The following is a 21,060-nucleotide window of genomic DNA, read 5'->3' on the forward strand; positions in this document are numbered from 1 at the left end:
CAGCTTGCACCCCCGTGCTCCCAGAGCTGCGTTTCCCTGCCCTTATGCACAAAGGCCCCTTAACACCCGGCCTCGGGAGCAGGCACCTTTGCGGGGAGACCCATCGATGCTCTCCGAGCTGGACTCGATGTCGGCGGTGGCTCTCCGGAGGCTGCTGAAATACGCCCTGGACCTGGAGAAGCTGCCGCGCGGGGAGCGGCCGTGGGGGCCGCCGAAGAGCGCGGAGGTGCCGTCCTTGCGGGCGAAGATGCCGCTGAAGAAGCGCAGCAAGCGGTGCTCGTGTGCCGCCGGCCCTCCGGACGCGCCCTCCCGCCCCAGGCGCTCCGACAGCCGCTGCAGGTCGCTGTTATCCAGCGTGCGGTTCTTGCTCTTGCTCCGCTCCCAGCGCTCCAGCTCGGAGAGCGGCTCGGCCTTGCTCAGCACCTCGCCCACGTCCAGCGTGTTGCGCTTCTCGGCGGCGGGCGGCTCCGCGGGCGGAGAGCCGGGCGCCGCGGCCTCCTCGCTCCGCGCGGCCGGCGCCGGGAGGCAGCCGGAGCTGCTGTGCCTCCGCACCCGGCCCAGCGCCCGCGCCCGCAGCAGCTCCCCGCCGCTCCACTGCCTGAAGCTGAAGCTGCGCCGCAGCACGCCCGGCTGCCTCCGCGGGCTGCGCCCCGGACCCGCGGCCTCCGGCACCGCGGCCTCGGCGGGAGGAGCGCCGGCCGCCTCCCGGGCGCCGGGGTGCCGCGGCCAGCCGAAGGGCGGCTCTGCAGGGGGCTGCGCGCTCCTCCGCGGCACCTTGAGGCGGCCCAGCTCCAGCTGCCCGGTGCTGAGGGTCCTGAAGTTGCGGAAGCCGCAGGGGCTGGGCACTCGGTCCTTCTCCTCGCCGCTCTCCTCCTCCCGCTCCTCGCCCTCCTCCTCCTCCACCAGCAGCAGCCCGGCGCGGGGAAGGCTGCGGGAGCCCGGCTGGCCGCCTCCCCGCCGTCCGCGCCGCGCCGGCTCCGCGCCGCCGTCGGGCCCCAGCAGCTCCTTCTTCACCATGGTCACGGAGATGCGGTAGACGGTCTTCCTCTGCGGGGTGCCCCGCTGCATCCTCTCAGGAGAGGCGGCGGCGGCGGGCGGCTCGCTGCTGTCCAGCAGGTACATGGCTGCCTTCAGCCGCGCGGCCCGGGCCCCATGCCGATCGAAGCGCGGGTCGGAACCGTGCGGGGCGAGCCCCGCGTCACGCCCCCGCCGCAGCGAGGCTCCCGGCGCTCAGCCGCGGCGTTCCCGCATCGCCGGCTCGGCGCGGGGGGCGGCGCGGCTCACGGCCATTCACCGCCCGCACGCATCGCCCTGCGGATCCCGACGCGCGCCGCCGCCGGCAGCCAGGTCCGGTTTTCAAGGGATTAGAGCGGCGGCAGCCCTCGATTTCATTGTTTACGGCAGACCGCGCGTTTGCGTATTTTGCGCCCCCGGGTTGTCTTTTCTTTTCTCCCGGCCGAGTAAATCCGCTTAGCGCCGGCTGTGCGGGCAGGGCGCTGCCAGGGGACGCGGCCGCTCCGCACCGCTGCCGTTCCCGCTCCGGCGGCGGCACCGGGCGGCAGCAGCCCGGCCCCAGCCCAGGAAGCCGCGGCCCCGGCAGCCGCCGGCCGGCACCAAGAGCCGGGGTGGAGTCGGGCTGCCGGGAGCGGAGCGCCAGGCAGCGGGCCCGGCCCTAGGCTCTAGTTCTACTGTGCTAGAGCCGCACAGGGGGAGGCAAACGCTGCCCAAAGTCTCCCAGCGGGCTGCGCAGCGGCTGAACCGGTGCAGATCCTGATATTGGGGCGAACTGAGGACAACTCTGCCTTTTTGACACCCAAGAGTCAGAATTAACCCAGATCTAAAAACAAAGATGAAGGAAAGGGACAAGGTAACTGAAACAGAACTGAAGCCCAACGCTCTCAAGGCAGGAGAGCTTCGGAATCAGAAGAAAAAAGCTTTGCCTCAAGTGCATCGCAGCCAAGCAGTGTGCTGTATGTGTCCTGCAGTCACAAAGGGAGGCGATGCCAAGGTCACCGCCAGCCGGGTGGCTGTGTTCTCACCCCAGCCCCCTGACCGATGGGAGATGCTGCGCTTAGGGTACCGCAGGCTGGACGCACGCGGAGCCGCCGCCCGCTCCACGCCACGTTTTGCAGCAGACAGGCGCAGGCTCCCCGCTCCCAGCCGAGCCAACCATTTTTCAGCTGCCCTGCACGGCAGAGCCGTGAGGAGCCGCTCCGAGGCACGGACGCAGAGGCACGTTCATCCAGCTCCGCTCGGAGCCTCGTCCTCCCGCTCGTGGCCGCGACGGGATGGATACGTCGTTGCAGGCTCCTGTTAAGCGAAGCACCTCCTCGGTTCTCCCACCCCCCCCCTCTTTCCTCTAGAGGCTGTGCTTTGGTCGCCGTGCTGTTATCAGGTCCCAGCACGGACCTCAGGCTGCACCCATCCCGGCGACCCGCCCCCAGCCACGCCGTGCCCCGCAGGGCTCTGTAACTCTAGAGCAGAGGCAGCCGTGTGCAACCACTGTCCCCATGCAGGACGATGCCCTGGAATTCAATTCTACGTGGCCGCCAGCCGGGCCACTGACCACTCACCTACAGCAGAATGTAAAGGGGGGGGAGAAGCATCATTAAGGCAAGTCCACTGCCAGCAAGTAACGTTACCGGGAGCACAGACAATGGAGAAACGTGGCTTCTGCACCAGCAGCAGCTGATGCTTAGTTTCAGTCCCAAAAACAACGTGACGGGTTTGCCTGTTTCACTGCAAGCTCAACTCCTGCGATGCTGTTCTGCTTGTGCCCACACTTCACTTTCTTTTTTTTTTTTTGATAACTTCCAGCCATTCGAATCACCACCATGCTTTGTTTTCCAGCAACCCAGTGTCATGGGTTTGTTCAAAGCAAGTTCACCTCCAGGTGCACGGTATGATTCCAAGTATGTGTTCCTTTAACAAATTCTTCACGGAAGATGAAATTAGGTCACCTGAACAATTCTCACCACTATTTAAACACAATTTCACTTTTCTCTTCTAGAAATATTGCGTTCCATCCGCTCTTTGTCATTATAGATCAGTGCTCAACGAGGAAACGAGAGGAGGCATCTGGATGAGAACAGCATTGTGCTGGAGGGTACCGGCAACACAGAGACCAAACTCAAGGTCTCTCTCAAGCCACGGGGTTATTACATTAAGCCACTGATCTGTGTTCTTCTGTCACTACGCACTTATCCATTAAAATCTGCCCCAATTCACTGCAAGCAATTTTTGCTAAGACAAAGAACAGAGGCATCCCACAAGAGGAGCTACCAGCGAGATGTCAGTACTTCTGTCAATAACAGCCTGACTGTCAGCACAATGGGATCACATTCCTGCCCTCAAAACATCGGATGCCGAGCAGGAAATGGAAAAAGGCTGATGGGATGTGCACTGAAAATGCAACACAACTCTTTGTTACCAGGAGAGAAGGAAAACTGCTCTGAGTTCTCCCTGCAGTGCTAATCTGAGTTACCTGCAGCTCCATCAGCTCTTCTGAGAAAGAAGCAAGTTACTGGTTCTCCGCAGCCCTGCTATCTGCTCTGAGACGATTCCAGAATCTGGCTTCCACTTTGCATTGGTTTTTGTTTGTTTTTTAATCTAAGCTGCCAACCTGTATCATCTACCCATAAGAAATACGAATTCTGTAACTTGCTTCCACACATGCTGACAACACAACCTATGATTCTGCTCACCATTCTTTCCAGCTTTAAGACAGGACACGACAAGTCAGTACTGACACTTCACAACCTAACACAGCAAGGCACGCTCTGTTAGAGATGCTCAGAAAGCATGGAGGGCAGCATGAATCACAGAATGGCCTGGGTTGAAAAGGACCACAATGCTCATCCAGTTCCAACCCCCTGCTATGTGCAGGTCACCAACCACCATCCCAGGCTGCCCAGAGCCACATCCAGCCTGGCCTTGAATGCCTGCAGGGATGGGGCATCCACAGCCTCCTTGGGCAACCTGTTCCAGTGCCTCACCAGCCTCTGCGTGAAAAACTTCCTCCTAATATTCAACCTAAATCTCCCCTGCCTTAGTTTAAAGCCATTCCCCCTCATCCTATCAACATTCAAAAGGGGCTGAAAGGACTGCCCTGTTTGTCTGGTGCCCTTCAGCCACTGGTAGGTAAAGATTCCAGAGCTTCCATGAACAAACAAGATAACTCACCTTTTTACACACCCAGTGCTCCCTTATCAGGTTGTTAACAATGAAAGTTCACATGCAATGTCACTTCAAAACGTCAGTTTAAGTACACAGTTTGTAAAGGTAAAAGCCACGCTTGTCTTGACACACACAATAAAACACCTCTAAGTTTCAAAAACCTTTCCACCTTATTTTGGATATTGTTTTTGTTCAAGTGCTTTTCAGCTCATTCATTGCCTTTAAATCCTCATCACACCCAGTAAAATATTCTGACAGGCAGCATCAACACGCAGTTCCAACTGCTCACACTCAGGACCGACTCCTGCCTTGTTGCATTTGGTGCAAGAAGCAGGAAAAAATCTCTCAGGAAATGGGAAAACGTTTCTGCTAGCTATCAAGTGATCCTTATTTTTAGGCAGGCCACTTTTCACCTCCAGTCATTTCCATACTTCAAAGAGATTGTACTGCGGTGAGGAAAGAACCTATCAGAACTCAAACTAACATTTAATCTAACAAGGGTTGGAAGCATGTGAGTTCATTAATGGCACAACCCAATTCAGCACTTAAGATCATAGAATGGCTCGGGTTGGTAGGGACCTCAAGGATCCTGAAGCTCCACCCCCCTGCTGCATGCAGGGCCACCAACCTCCATATTATTTAATACTAAACCAGGCTGCCCAGGGCCCCATCCAACCTGGCCTTGAACACCTCCAGATTGGGGCATCCACAGCTCTCTGGGCAAAGATCAAGTTTACTATCTGCACCAAGTCTAGACAGACTTCTTTAAACGCTATAAATCCAGAGGCTTCAGATGGTAGGAAGATGTACTAAGATCAGGAATAGACAGCCTCTCAGCTACGGCATTTATAGCACAGCTATCATTCTCAGCACTGCTGTTCCATATTCCCAGGCCAAAGGGCACTCAGGGAACAGAGGCTTGTGGTGCATCTTTTTACTACTTCAGAAAGGAAGTGCTGTTTCAGATTCAAACTCAAGTCCACTCTAGAATGTGTACCCACACATTTTGTTTACTCGGCACAACAAACATCTGCATGCTAAGCCTATGATTTCCATACAAAAGCAGATGGATGGAAATGGCCCAGACCCCTAGCCCTCCAGTTACTGGATTCAATAAGCCACCTGTGCATTACAGAGGACTTGCATTAAAAGCTTGCTTAATGCCGTTCTGTAACTGAACAGATCATGGCATATGTAGAAGCTTTTAACATTTGCTGAAGCTGTTTAAAGCCCCCATTTTCAAAAAAACTGGTGCAGTAGTAAGGAATTCAGTAGAAAATGAACATAGTAATGTTTTCAAGCCACTCTGGAGCTAACAGATACAACGATGTTTGTGGTAGGTATTGTAAGCACCAGACCAAGCCAAGAGGTACCTAAGTGCCTACAAGTGGTAAAACTGACCATACAAAGCCAGCAATCCCAAACACTTCAATTCATACATAACTTGCTCAAGTCTTTATTTACCCAGCAACTACATCCTATCACCTAACTACTTCCACAGCTTTGCCACTTCTGCAGTTCCAGCTTGGTTCTGCTGTTCCAACAGCATCCTGAAGGAGCACAGGAGCCCCTCAGCAGCACCACAGTCCCTTTGGCATCAGTACTTCAAAGTACACAATGTGCAGTGGAATCCTTGCAAATTACTTACAGGCTTTGTCTCTTGGAAGTGCAGATCTCACTGTGTGAAAATTGGACCTGTTTTCTCAGCAGCGCAGCAAAGACAGAGGTGAGAAGCAAACCAAGTCATTACAAGCATCCACTTCAATCACCTCCAGCACTGAGTACATACAGAGCTGCACCGAGGCACAGATTTTGCTGCAACATTTGAAGAGGCCAGAGGAGTGATTGTGTGCGTAAAGCTGAGCTGTCACAACACAGTAGGCAGTTGTGCTCCAGTGCAGTAAGAAGGTCCAACACTCCCCTGTTAGAGATGGGCACCATTCCACGTACTCTTACACCACATCGCTGATAGGAAACACAAAGATGGACACCATCTACTTACCTGAATGTCTACCAGATAGTTTTAACACGAAAGGCTCGTCTTTGATCACTTCAGATCTGCCTGAAATAGGAATTCTTACTAATCACATGGAAATGCCACTCTGCCTATGGACTTTGACTAGACCAGTTCTGAAAGGGTAAGCGAGTTCTCTGAGCCTGTCACTCCAGAAGACCACAGCAACAGGTCATTTCCCCCCCACCTCCCCTTCCTCCACTCCTGCCCTCCACTATTTGTCAAATAGTTTCCATGCCATTAACAGGATAAAAAAAATCCAACAATTTTCTTACATGCAAAAAAAAAAAGAAAAAATGGGGGCTGGAAAAATCACTTCCTTGCTTCTGCTGTTTTAGCTCCAAAGCTAAGCAAGCCCAGCTGCTCAGGAAATACCATTGTAATGAACACATTATTGAACATGGAAGAATCTATCGAGATTTCTGTCAAAAATTTCACATGCAGCTAACAGGCCAGAAATCAAATGGCTCTTCCAAAATAATTCGCTGCCATGTTTAACAACTTCATCTTTCAAGACTAAGGAACATGATTCAAATTCCTTTTAAAAAAACGCTGTGTAAAAACTAAATTACAGCGATTTCAACAGGCACACGTGGGTGACTCCACTAATGTGACCAGGGAAAGAAGCTGGGAAACCTCCATGTGCTCAGGTGGCCCTGCCTGCCATGGGTGCTGCACCACGGGGCTCCCAAGGTTGCTTAGAATCTCTCCCACTCCTCATGTAAAATAATCATTTCACACGTCCTGCTTTCAGGCTGGCTGGCTCATGGCTTTGCTTTGATTTTCAGTGATGCACCAGTCTGATGAACGCATCTCCAGCAAGACTGTGCTTCCTTGCAAGAGCAGGAGATGGAGCACAACTGATATAGAACTCCTTTCCCAAGCAGAGTTGCTATCACTTTCACAATAAGAGCATTTTGTTGTCCTTCATGACGTCCTACAGCCTAGATCTTGCAACACAAAGGATGCTTTACAATTAACTTGTCCTGTAGACTACATATTCTTCAATTACTAAGCTGAAGTAACAATATTTTGCTGGCCTTTCCATTTTTCATCCTATTTATCAACTACATTTCCTTATGGAAGTTAGTACTGCAACATTTAATCTTGCAGTATCTTGGGGGGGCTAATTAATTTAGTGTATCTTGTGTGGCTAATTACTCACTGTACTCAAACAAAGTACCCTCAACTTACTACTTACTACTCTTATCTTCCTGCTTGACGACAGCATCAAGAAAAAAGGAAGTTTCGCATAAACACAAACATACCACAGAGCCCTTGGTGCTCTCTGCTTCTCTCTCATTGCCCCAAACTCTCTGCTCACACTGTTTTTGATGAGCTGTCACACCAACTTCACATTAACACAGACATCTCCAGCCCTTAAACTCCAGCACGCATTGGTATCTCATCCATCTGCTCACTTAATCTCAACTAAACCCACTGTAACAACTAAGTCAGTGGGCTTTTTGATTCTATGGAGCATGTTTAAAAGCAGATCACCATTTTCTCATCACAGCAGCTTTGTGACCTAACAGGTGCTTGAAGAGCAGCTTATAGAAGGATGATCTCTAAATAAATACAGATATTTGAATCCCTTAAAACACCATAAAGCACAGCCTTCTACATCAGCCATTAAAAAGCCTCACGAGATGCCAACTATCCCAACAGACCTAGACTAGGACATCAAATAATTCTGTCAACGCAGGCAATACTCAATTATTCCACAGCACGAGAAGCTGAGAAAACATCACCTTTTCCTGCTATTATTAGTGCTTTCATGTTTAGGAATCTAAGGTGAATATGAAGCAAGATCTAGAATGACACAAATGGGAAGAACACTACTGAACCACTGGCACGCTCCATTTTTGGCTACAACTGCTCATTTTATCAGCAGTACAAGGAAGGGGTAACAGATGTACAGTTCTGCAGCATTACTTTTGGGGAGTTCCTCACTAATGTCATCAAGCATGCATTTTCAGATTTTATTGAGGACAGATGAGGATCTCTTGTTGCCAACTAACATAAAAAATACACTTGACAATGACAAGGCTTTACTCCTGCCACGTTCTGTTCTACAACAGCTTTGTTACTGTAAGCAAAGCACATGTAGAAACAAAACTCATTCTATTACCTAATTCTCTTGATGCAACTGCAAGTTTTCAAGTTCATCCAGCAAGGTCAAGCATCCAAATTGTGTGTGCATCCAAGGGAAACATGCAAGTTGTGCAACACATTCCCCAGCAGATCCCAGACAGCAGGTCCCAGCTCTTGGGGTAGATTCTCTGCTCCAACACAGTGCCACAGGCTCTGCCATCAGGTAGGCACCTCGAATCACACCTCACCCCAATGCTGAGCTTCTGCTCACAAGCACATTCTATTCTGCTAATAAGGTAGAGGAAATAACTGAAGCAGACAGAATCAGCTAAAAATATTCCCTCTAGAAAAAGTTACTGGTTTTGTTTGTTGGTGGTGCTGTTGCTTTTAGTGGTGTGTACTTTCTTGTGGTGGGGAAGGGAAGGATGTAGTTTGCAGTATTTGGTTTTTTTTGTTACTCTGTTAACACCGTTTTTATCTCAAGTTGGAAACAGCTCATTACTATAAGAAAAATTAGAGTAATCAAATTTGTAATTGTGCCACATAAACCAAAGTACAGGTGGAACTGTACTTACACTGCTGCCAGTAAGTCCTGGCTCCGACTAAGGAGAAGGTGAAGCTGATGACAAACCCATTAGTGAGAAAAGTGCCATCTCCACACTTTGTCTTGTCGTCTTTAAAACACTATTTTCAGGCTTCCTTCCTTCATCAAAACATTATTTGTTATTAGAGAGCAGCAGTTACCATAAATGAATCTTCCACAGCTACAAGGAGACTAGTTTAACAACCAAGGGAACAATTCATATTAAGACAGTAGTCAATGACATCATCAGACAGAGGATGGATGCTCATTTTAACCAAGAGTTTCTTCTAGAGACTGCTGATGCATTTTGTTTTTCAGCCCCTTTTCTATATTCTCTCTCTAAAAATTTTGTAGAAGCTTAATATACTTTGTAAAGCAGTTTTAATAGAAGCCCATACCTCAACAGCTTCATTATGAGGCCCTTAAGGGTGACAGCCTGGGAATATCCACTGCTCTCTCCTCATCCTCTGGGCTGGCCAATCTGTAACAGAGCTCATCAGGTTGGGCAGGTATGACTGGCCTTGGAGAACCCATGCTGACCACTCCTGATATTTTTATTTTGCACGTGCCTGGTTCCTAGGATGCATTCCATCACATTTTCATCGTCTTGGGGCACTTCTCCCAATTGCTGTGGTCAAGCAAAGATTACAGAGCAGCCTCACGATGACACCTGCCAGCTTCCTCAAAGCTCTTCAGTGCATTCAACAGGACCCACGGGCTGATGGATGTCAGATTGCACAGGTACTCCCTAATTCTCATCCACAAAAGATGCATCTTCCTTACTTCACCTTCCAGCCTGGTTTCTGGAACCTGGCATTCCAGAGGCCAATCTTGCTGGTAAAGCTAAGACTAAGAAAGCATTTGATATCTCAACCTCTTTTCAACACTCATCACACAAGCTTCCCTTCCATCAACAAGTAAAATTTCCCACATCAAAAAATCAATTCAACACTGCAACGTTGACAAAGGTGAACAACGTATGAAAATGAACACATGAAAAACACTACAACCCTCACTCCTTCAATATATGAGAATCATAGAATGGCCTGGGTTGAAAAGGACCACAATGCTCATCTAGTTTCAACCCCCTGCTATGTGCAGGGTTACCAACCATCAGACCAGGCTGCCCATACTAAGGCTACAGAAATTCTCACAATTCCCTCTGGGAAAACAGACTGCTGCCTTAGAAGTCCTTTATTGTCAGACCTGGCAGCTCAGACTGTCTCAGGTAGCTTATACTAAAGCATTTCCAACTGCTGATCAAGGCTACCTGCAGCTAACGTGCATTTCATTGCACTCCAAATGAAAGAACACGTGCAAAATCTTGTTATTCATGGGAAGCAAAGCAATAGTACAGAAAGCCTACAAATAAGAAAATACGATGAGGACTATTTATAACATTTCTGTAACACGAAAAGAAAATCTCTTTGAAGTCACATTGATAGTGCAATGCTGTCTCTTGATGTAATTAAAAATTAATAAGCCTAAATAGGCTAATTTTGGAATATCGTTTACAGAAGAAGCACCGTGTCCAAATTAACATTCTTCACAAGACTCTTTTTCAAACATTATGGAAGTGAAAACAAACAAACGCTCAGTATCAGAACTACGAGGACTTTACATCAAGCACCAGATACGACTGGGTGGAAATAGAGGTCATTCAGTAACATGTCCACTATGTGAAAGGCTGCTAGGTTGAGTTCCCATTACTTCCCAGCCAGAACACAGCTCAGTGGAACAGCAGTACTACACCCACAACAAGACAATGTCTCAGCTACAAGTAATGTTTCACCCAGAAGCCTTTCCAATCTGCATGAGGTGTTTCCCATGCCATATACTGTGCTCTTTACCCGTGATAATACATCAGAAGTCACCTCCACACAATTTCCAGCACTTTCAAGTCATTCCTCTTATTATTTTATATACAGCAGAAGAGCATACTGACTTAAAAAATGATGTATATGATGCTAAGCCTTGTTAACACTCCTCCCAAGTACAAAAAAGGCACAAAGCTTCTGAAATGAACTAATACAGTTCTTTCTACAAGCTTAACCAATCAATTTTGATCTAATATTACCAACATACTCCTAATCATTCAAACATTTACATAGTCATGCTAGCAAAAAATCACCTTCTTAATTCCACTTAAAGTTTCATATGCAATCTTGTATTACTTGGAGGAGGTTGGAGTGGACAGGCTGATGCACTGCACCAAGCAAGAACAATTGCTGTTAGAGAACAATGGACATTTACAGTATTTCAAGTCAGCATTTGGATGAGTAACTTCAAAAGCAAAAAGATTCTTGAAGCTGGAGTTAACAACAAGCTTCGAGATGATTTCAGAGTATTCTGCAATTTACATCAAGATACACAGCATTTAAAAGTCATGCTAGAAGCTTGGGCTGCTCAAAGTCATCCCACCACACACCAGTTATCAGATCCAGCACAGCAGCCAAGAACCCAATAATGACTTCCCAGTGGGGTTTGAAGGTTGAATGCAACTGGAATTGCCACCCAAACCAAGATGCAACTTCACCTTCTACAAACAGGCTAACACAGTGATCAAGCAAACTCTCAGAGCAGAAATACATCCAAGATCTTCATCAGTTTCTGCCTGCACACGTTTCTCACCATTAAAGACAAGTTGAGCGTTTAAGTCATTCTAGTTTACTACCCTAAGTATTTGATGCACAAGGATCCAGTTGGAAACATGGAACAGGTTGTATAAACCTTGTCTCTGCTCTCCCCAGTCATACGTAAGACCTTAGGTCCTATATGGCTTCTAAAGATTACCTACTCTAACTCACTGCTCAAAGCTTTTCTGGGTATCTAATCAGAGCCTCTCTTTTTCCAGCTTGCTCTTGCCTCTCGTCCTTCTGCTGCATGTTTCCTCAGCCTGGCAGGGTACCTCCCATAGGAGCTATCACTGGGAGCTTCCCCAGCTGCCACAACCTTCCAGGACAACAGAACACAGCTCCACAATTACTCAGCATTCTCAGTAGCATCTTGTTGGGCCAGACGTAGCTGACAGAGAACCTCTGCTGCCAAACTGGCGTCAATTTGCTCTGCCAAGCAAACAAGTATTCTTGCTTTTAGCAGTGTAATTTCAGGGAGTGAAAATGAGTACATTGATATTTCAGGGAGCTTGCAGAACTAGAGGCAAAATAAGAAATGATCTAAATATTTACATTCTTCCAACTCCTTAACACACACAAACACTTGATTCTACAAACACCTCCTCCTTCTCACAGGCCTCAAAATGACCCACTGATAAAGTGACACTGATGCTCATACCTGCTATTTTCACGTACTGAAGCATCTCGTCTCATGAAGGATTTCACACAGATGCTTAAAGATGAAATGTTCACTGTTCGTTTCAAAAGCTCGTGCCTTTTCCAACACAATCCTAGCTTAGACATTGCCAAATATGTACATTGATTTTATAGCAAATTACAGTCTTGCTTATCTATCTTTACATATTTATATGCACAACGGAGAGAAAAACAACCAAGCAGTTTTGCATGCATTCACAATTTACTCTGTTAGGCAAATGTAATGCTAAAGGTTATTTTTAAGACAGCAAAACAGATGTTCAGTCCAAAGGCAGTTTTTCTCAAGAGGAGATACCCAGGAAGTTTGTCTTTCCAATCTGCTCCAGCCCACAGAATTTCCCACCACGCTTATACAACTGGGAAAACTACACATCAGCCTCCAACTGAACTGCATGCAACACAAATACCAGCTCTGAGGATCCAGCACTCACTCGTAACGTTATGATTCTCATGGAAGTGCTTTATATTCAGCATACAAACTTGATTTACAAGCTTGAAATCCAGTTTTTGGTTGTCCAAAATCGAGGCTATTGAACTTTTCAATCTTAAGTGACAATCATAGCACTGTTATGCTTCTAAACAGCATAACTTTCCACTGGTAAGTTAAATACTGTTGGATAAGCATGGAAAATGGCCCTCACAATAGTAAGTTAGACATCTGCAGCTGAAATATCTAGATAAATAAAATACACCACAAGTTCCCACTGCATTTATAAGATACAGGAATCCTCTTTTACTCCCTTCACACACCATCAGAATGGTTCAGATCAGCAGGAACCTCCACAGGTGATCTAGTCCAAGGAGGTCACTAAAATCAGGTATCCCAGGCCTGGGACTGTTTGGGTTTTGAGCATCCTTCTGGTGGAGGCTCCACCATCACTGGGCAACCCACTCCAGCATCTGATCACTCTCATGGCCAAGAAGTACTTTCTTGTGTTCAGATTACCTCCTGTCCCATCAGCAGGCACTAATAGAAGGAGTGTACCTCTACCAATCTCCACCCATCAGGTACTTCAGACACACTGGGGAGGTCCAAAGAGCCTTCCCTTCTCCAGGCTGAAGAGGCTCAGCTGTCTCAGCCTCTACCCACACAAAAGATGCTCCAGGTCCTGAATCATCTTCTGGATCTGCACTGGATTTGCAGAAGTGAATTCCTACCTTTCTTGTCCAGCATTAATACTAGGACTCCAGATATGGCCTCACCAGTGCTGAGCAGAGGATGGCTCACCACTCCCAGCCTCCTAGAGAAAGAAATGAGCTTGGGCCTTTCAATGCTGACAGCCACAGTAATCATTAAAAATAATTACTCTAAGGCTAAAGCTAAAAATCAAGGAATACTATGCTGTATTTCTTCCTATGCTTTTTTTTTTTTTTACATCCAGAAGAACATTTGTGTGCCAAATTTCATCTCTTACACTCGCCAGACTTTTCTTCACTCAGCATGAGAAATAAAATAGTAAGGTAAACCCACAATACCATAATGTTATTATAACACACATTACTTGCTTGTAAACACTAGGAAGTTATCTCTGGCTCACACGTTTAGTGGTTTTCCATTGCCAAAATGAAATATATATCAGGATATCTTGCTTGGCAAGCATCCAATTGCAGCTGCAAATAGTGGTTTCAGTTACATGTGGTAATAGAAGGCTATGTTTCAAAATGAAGGTAAAACATCACCGGAACTAAGAGCATTAGGTATTCAGCTAGGGTTTCTTGGATCAAAGCCTGATCTGAGATGGACTGCCCGCTCCAACAGTTCTAAACCCCTTTGCAGCTGTAACACGTCCTGCTTCCAAGATCTTTTGCAACCCAGCAGAAGAGAAGAGCTCCTCAACAAGCTGCACTGTCAGCAATGCATTTTCAGGTGTTTAAAACAAAAGAGCTGAAGAGGACAATATATGAGCAATAGAAATATGAAGTTTGCAGCTAATTATGCAACACATACTTGATTCCTGATGCTCAGCCAGACAGCATCCAATGGCACAAGAACTCCTTGAAAAGGATAATTATTTGCAGAATAATTTTAAGTAGAATCAAATAAGCTTAGAAGTTCTTTTGTATTTCACTTCTACACTGTAAAACAAAAACGGACAGCAGACTATAAAGCGTAACAGCTTGAAATAACAGCACCACAAATATTCTGGTACAGACAAGGGAGGTGCCAGCACGAAGCTTTTTGCTTCTCAATTGGCCAGCCAGTAACAATGCTGAGGGTGCACGAGGAGCTGGGAGGGGACAGAACCATGACAGCTGACCCGGACTGGCCAAAGGGATGTCACATACTGAGTGGCATCACACTGAACTATAAAACTGGGAGAGCTGTTTATCATTTGTAGTAATGACATTTAATAGTTGCTTGTCATGAAGCTGATTTATTTGCTCTCAGATTTGATTTAGGTAGACTCTTTCTTGCTGTATGTGCTCCCTGCTTTGCTATTTATCATCTTCGGGGCTGGTTACAGGTTGCTTCTGGTTCCACTCCCTTGCTGCGTGCTGTTTGACACTCGTGTAGGATATGACAGAAGCACTGGTCACGAGCCTAACATCTGTGCTCAGCACAGCCATCATCCCTGCATTTTGGGAACCACCTCTTGGAAACAAGTATGCTTTTTACCCTGCTCCTCCAAGAGCCAGCCTATGGAAGACGCCAGGAACAAAGACAACAGGGAATGAGACCTTCCCATTCTCTCTCAACTAGCAGAAATGAAACAAGCTTTCTTAAGCATTGTGGGTTTCTGGAGAACGCATATTCCGGATTGCAGTCTGACTGCTAAACCCCCTCTATCAAGTGGCCCAGAAGAATGATCTCATATGGAGCCCTGGGCAACAACAAGCCTTCGAACAAACTGAACAGATCGCTCATGCAGCAGCCTTTGGGCCAGCATGGGCAGGACGAGATATAATAAGAATGGTCCCACCTGAAGCCTCTGGCAGAAAGCCCCAGGGAAGACTCGAGGTCAGCCTCAAGGTTCTGGATTCAGGAATGAAGAAGATTCGAGGCAAAAGCACAAAAGGAAAAACCACTTTCATCATATTTACCGTTGGCATTAGCTAATACCTGTGGTATTTTGGACTTAGAGAAAGAAGGGGAATCCTGTGGCGCTGGATAGCTCCCAGATATAGATATGACTTTTTGGCTAACACGCTGTATTTTGGAGACACCAGCCTTAGATAGACTTTGGACAAATTAACATAGGTAACAGTATCAGCACTGTCAGCAATAAGCCTACCCAAAAGCTTGAGTTGGCTTATTTCTAGACAGTTTTCAGTCAAAACATCAGTCTTATGTTTTGTAAATCCACCAGTGGGAGGACAGGTATTTCACATAGCATCCACCTGGTACAACATTGGGAAGTGGCACTGTCATAATAAGGAAAGATGAGCAGACTCACCTGGGAGACAAGAATGTTTCACAGCCATGGGATCAGCTGAAAGCACTGAAACAATCCACTACTGCAGCAAAATCCCAACTGAGTCCATACAGCTAAAAGATTGCCACCAATATCACTGAAGACATGATAGTGTCCTTCCCCAGCCCAACTTTTAGATATGTCCATTTAAAGCTGTAGAGCTTAATTCCCAAGATCCCAATCTTGTATACTCCCTCACCATGGCAACGCCCACACATACATCTCCCCCATGTTTGTCACAATACTCAATTAAGCCACCATCAAGTTTGTTACAGCCACACAATGCCATCCGACCTTCATTTATCATTATCACAATATTACCCAGCACCCTGAGGACTTTTTTCAAGCCATGCATACAACAGAATATTTCTAGACGTGTGCAATTACTTCACACAGGCAGGACAAGACCTGCATTTCCCTTTGCATTATCAGTCAGGTTTTTGCCATACCAGAACACTGCAGGTAATTGATATTCTCCTTTAGTTCTAACATTGCTACACGGTGCACCAGGGAAAAGGATGCACTGATGTGCACACATCCTAGAATAAGAAAGTAGCATTTTGTAACTGCTTTCCAACAGCTGAGCATTCAGGGCTATGAAGTTCAGAGAAATACATCAGCTACCTAAAATTGCTTTCTCAGTTCCCTGCCCATTATTCAAACGGAAACCAATTCCTCACTTCATCCCCTCTGCAGTCCGGGAGCATTAATCTTATTTTCAGCAAATTAACTGTTCTCTGTCCTTCTCATGAGCAAATCAGAAGACTGCACTTCTGCACTGAATTTCTGATGGGAACATCTGCACATTTCCCTCCTTGTAGCTATTTCCCCCCCCTCCCTTCATGGAGTTTGATGGAAAGATTTCCCATTTTGTCCATGGTAGCAGATAAGAAGAGAAGTGTTAACCCAGTATGGTTTTCTTTCTCCCCTTCAAGACCATCAGCCCCATCACACCAAGCTTTCAAAAGCATCTGCAGAGGAAGAAAAATTGCAGATATTTTCCTATCTTCCTTGAAAGTATAAAATCCTCAGCATTCAAATGCATTTAAAAAAAAATACTAGTAAGCCAAACAATGGCTCTTTTTGCCAGCCACATGGGACAAAAGCAACACTCCTCCACTGTCTGCAGGAAACACAATTCGATTTGCTGCATGTTGATAACCACTGAACAAGAAGAAAAAGCTTGCTGAAAGCCACGTGCTTGCTGGAAGGCAAACGTGAGGATGTCAGCCAAAATAAACATTAACGCATGCCCATGGAGGAACAAATGCCAACAGCAGATGCTGAACAATGGGTAACATCATTAGGAGAACTGTTTCCTAGGCAAGAAAGGGTTTGAGGTTCCTGGATAGCAAAGGCTATCTAAGCAAGAAAGCTGACAGAGCACAGGCTCAGCAGAACACAACCCAAAAGCCTGTATTTGGAATTGTTTGTTTTGCCAATATGATGCAGTTTGTATCATTAAACCAAAAGCTCGACAAATTGATTTTCCTCACTGCTTACTATAGAAACACGGGGAGGTACGAGGAGCAAATGCAAAGCAGAGTAATGCACAACTCTGCACTGAGCACTGGGGGGAAAAACCAAGGTGAGGGTTGCAGGAGCTGCGTCAGCCTGCACAGAGGGGATGCAGGAGGGGCACGGAGGGAAGGAAGTAAAGCAGGCAGCTGATAAGATCACACTGCACTCAAGAATCTGAAGCGACTCCAGCTTTCAGCCCAACAAGGAACATCTTTAGAAGGCTACGCATGGAGAAAAAGCACAGAGCTCATGCTACAAGGCTGGAAAATTAACTCTCATCCCCTGCCCAGCGCTAAGACCGAAGGTGCCTGCTGAGGCACACTGATGAGATGACAAGTTACACTTAGGATTTATTTTCCCAGAGCAATTCCAGCGAGCAGTAAATACACTCACTTCATCTCCCAAAAGCCATTTAAGGCAGCAGAAAATACAGAAACATATAATTTCAAATATTAAATTGCCGTAACCCGGTGAGTTTCTCCGTCTCCACTCATCTCATCTTTCTGCAGGATCTCATCTTCACTGAGCAGAGCCCACTAGTGCTTCTGACAGGGCTGGAAGGGAGCCCATTGCCAGCCAGCTGCTCTGCTGTACTCACGTGTAGGCTCCCAGAGCCTGACAGAAGTCCAGGCCATACAGCAATGGTCCCAAAAACAAGCAGATGGCAGTTCTGGATGCAGAACACATGCCTTCACTGTCCTACATGTATTAGGATATTCTGTGGTTCCAGCTGTTTAACATGAGTGCAGATGTGTTTTAGTGGTGAGATTGATGTAGGTCGATCGATGGTTGGACTGCGTGTTCTTAAAGGTCTTTTCCAATCTAGACAATGCTGTGATTCTGTGCTATGAAACATTTCCCACTCCCCTTCTGTAAAATTAGATCACTAGCATGCCATACTTTTTTTTTTTAAACCTCATCCACACCATTTTATGACAGACAACACCCTTTACCCTCATTCCACACCTTGGACTCGTATAACTTGGTAATGACATTTTTTGCAAAGAAAAAAAAAAGTGCTGCCCTTACTTAAACAGCAGCATCTCACACTCAACAAATATCCATGACGTTGAACAAAAACACCACTGAAAGGATGGGAATTCCCCCCCCAGGGAATTGGTTACACGCTCAAACCCCTTGGGAATGGGGCACCAAAAACATAAAATGGCAAGATACCATCAGAAATGATTGAGTGATATCAGGAACTTCTGCTAAGGAAGAGCTAATGGGTAGAGGAATAGAGCTACAGCAGAGCTCAGAGTCATCCCTCAGCTCTAGCCAAAGATCTGTATGCTACAAGAAGCCAGTCTGGCCAAATCCGTGTCCTGAAACTCAGAGATGTAAGGTTATTGTCATTATACAAGAAACAGACGCTCACTAACCTGAAATAAAAGTGGCCCTAAACCAACAGTTCAAATCTTAATATATCAAGATTTTGCTTGTAATTATTACCTGTACCCAAGTAATTCAGCATTCGCTGAATTACTGCATGTGAAGCATCGTTATTCACACTGTGCTCGCTTCAGTGCTGAACACACTTCAAGAAGTACAGCAGCTACTGTATAGACAAGTGGTATTTTAGTTCCATATTCAAAATTAAACTTGTTTACTTTCATAGAGAATTAAAATTGAAAGAAGATTGCCTTTACATGTTAGGGATCTAGGAATTCACAGAGCACACAAAATAGCCAGAAGGCAAATGCTTCTAAAGAAGTAGGTCAATCCTGCTGCCTCAAAATTATTTACAATCCCCCAACAACACACTGCAAATGTAACAGGCATTAATGTTAGAGGCATTATGGTCAAACCAAGCTCACCTACTTAAGGATAAGAAACAAAAGTGTCACATTTCAAAAGCCATTCTCAAATAATGCTGGCTGACTTCAAGCAGCTGCCTCTCTGACAGCACTGCAGTTTGTGTTACATTTCAGCAAGATGCTGGTCAAACAAGCCACAAATGTCACAAGTGCATTATACAAAACATCTGTAATAGAACACATTTGTATGGAGATATACAATTTGGACCAGTGCTTTAGAGAGGCTACATTTGACCTCATACAACTTTGTATTTGACTATTTCTCGGTGTCTTGTAGATGAGAACCTCCTTCCAGCCTCCGCTATCAAAGAGTAGTGCAGACACTCTGCCAGCTCCCAGAGGCTCAGCTGATGCACACTGCCTCCTCTGCTCCATCAACAGCAGGATGCAAATGCCTTCACTACAACACCTGGCTCCATCTTACCACTGATGCAAAATCCCTGCTTACAGACAGCCACGATGTGCTGAAGGCATATTGAAGCCAGTCCTTCCTAAACCTGAAGTAACACTTGGCTCTCATTCAGCCCCTAGTCTTTACTAAGAACACTGAGCAGATGCATGCTCCAAAGCAGCAAACTAAGATCACCTCACAGAAGACACACGACTTCCTAACATTACATTCACCTGGCAACCCAGAACGCTTATGCAGCTGCAATGCCTTTGGAGCTCGGTCACGTGCATGCTTCCACTTCCCAGCCAACAAGCAGTATCTTTTCAGGATGTAGTACTAGCAACGAGGAAAAAACATGTCACCAGTAGCATTTATCATAAGTAGGATGTGCATACTGTTACCTAGGATGACCTCTCCCACCACACTCATAGGCACCAGATGGGTTTTAAACACAACACTCTCCTTAACCTAATACTACTTAAGCATTTCCCACTGTGGAAAACGGATGAATTAGTGCTTGCTAAGAACAGAGGAAACGTGCTTCGAGCCAACTCCTTCCTGAAATGATTTAAAAAAGAAAAAACCACCGAAACCCTACAGTTGTGCAAAAAGCATAGCGCGGAATCAGTCCGCAACAACGGTTTCAAAATAAATCCCTACTTATTTCATTAAGCAATACTGAACTCACAACTACAGGAAGCACTAAGAGCAGCTGTGCCCAACCTCAGAGCCTGCATCTGAGCCACACTGGGTACTGTTCACCTTGCACCTTCCCCAGCCCCACGCTGCACACAAGGCAGCTGGGCTACACCACTTATCACAGTAACAAGTCTGATTTCAATGCATTCAGACAGCCAGAAATGAAAAGCCTATTATTATTATTTTTACATATATATATATTTTTAAGTTACCAGGACAAAATCCAAACAAAATGATGTTCTATCAGTCAACTGATAGAAGCTGGCTTAGGCTCCCCCAGCTCCATCCGAAGTCACGTCTGCCTGTTCCACAATCACAGCTGTATGTTCTATTTAAAGAGCAGTTCCAAGACCCTGGGATGTCTGTTATTGTTTGGCTTTGTTTGTTTTGTCGCAGGAAAAATTAAGATTTCATTTACTCTTTAGTAGTAAGATTAATTTTCAGCATTAACCAATCAGCTCTTTAAAAATTTATTTATCAATTTCTAAGTTATAATTCTTGAGTGAGAACATGAGCAGGAAGGGCTGTATTTTATACTGAAGGATGTTAAAGCAGACAGATAATGCCCAGTGCATTTGAAAGCCAGGTATCCCATTCTTCTTTTAATGGCTGGAGGCAAGAAGGGGAAATAGCTCTGACCCACTTCTGTAGAAACCAATATAGCCAACCCATGGCTGAGGCTCGCAAAAACAGAATGCATTCCTGTTCTGTTAATTCATCTCTGCAGAACACAGTTGGTTTTCAATTCACACACGCCATATACGCTCAGAGAAGTCAGTTCTGACAAAATGCTTTCAAGTCATGCTACGAGCAGACAAGAGGTACCACCACACATGTTTTACTAGAACAGCCTGGAAGAATAACAGTACTACTCAGAACTGACTTTCGATCAAGGCTGGTAGGTACAATCCCTGCTAACAGCAGTGTCTGTGCCATCCCCAGAGTTACTGTGCTGCAAAAGGAACACGAGTAAGCACCAGCATACACAAGGAGTACTGCTAAGCTTTCATAATCTCAAAA

The 21,060-nt window shown here is 46.2% G+C and overlaps 1 protein-coding gene across 6 annotated transcripts in view; it reads right to left on the bottom strand.

Moving 5' to 3' along the window:
• AGAP1 (ArfGAP with GTPase domain, ankyrin repeat and PH domain 1) overlaps nt 1–21,060 on the bottom strand; it is a 292,152-nt gene that overhangs the window by 236,439 nt on the left and 34,653 nt on the right. For 2 of the 6 annotated variants that reach the window (XM_031604524.2, XM_090144531.1), the window contains exon 1: nt 87–1,554. The exons of 2 other annotated variants lie outside the window; for them this stretch is intronic. In XM_031604524.2, coding sequence (XP_031460384.2) covers nt 87–1,122 — 1,036 coding nt within the window. In that variant the 5' untranslated portion in view covers nt 1,123–1,554. Of the gene's footprint in view, nt 1–86; nt 1,555–21,060 lie in introns of those variants that run through there. 2 more of the 6 variants (XM_031604523.2, XM_031604522.2) reach the window with 2 other exon arrangements.

Source organism: Phasianus colchicus, chromosome 7 (assembly GCF_987193195.1).
Source record: "Phasianus colchicus chromosome 7, bPhaCol1.hap1.1, whole genome shotgun sequence".
Lineage (NCBI taxonomy): Eukaryota > Metazoa > Chordata > Aves > Galliformes > Phasianidae > Phasianus > Phasianus colchicus.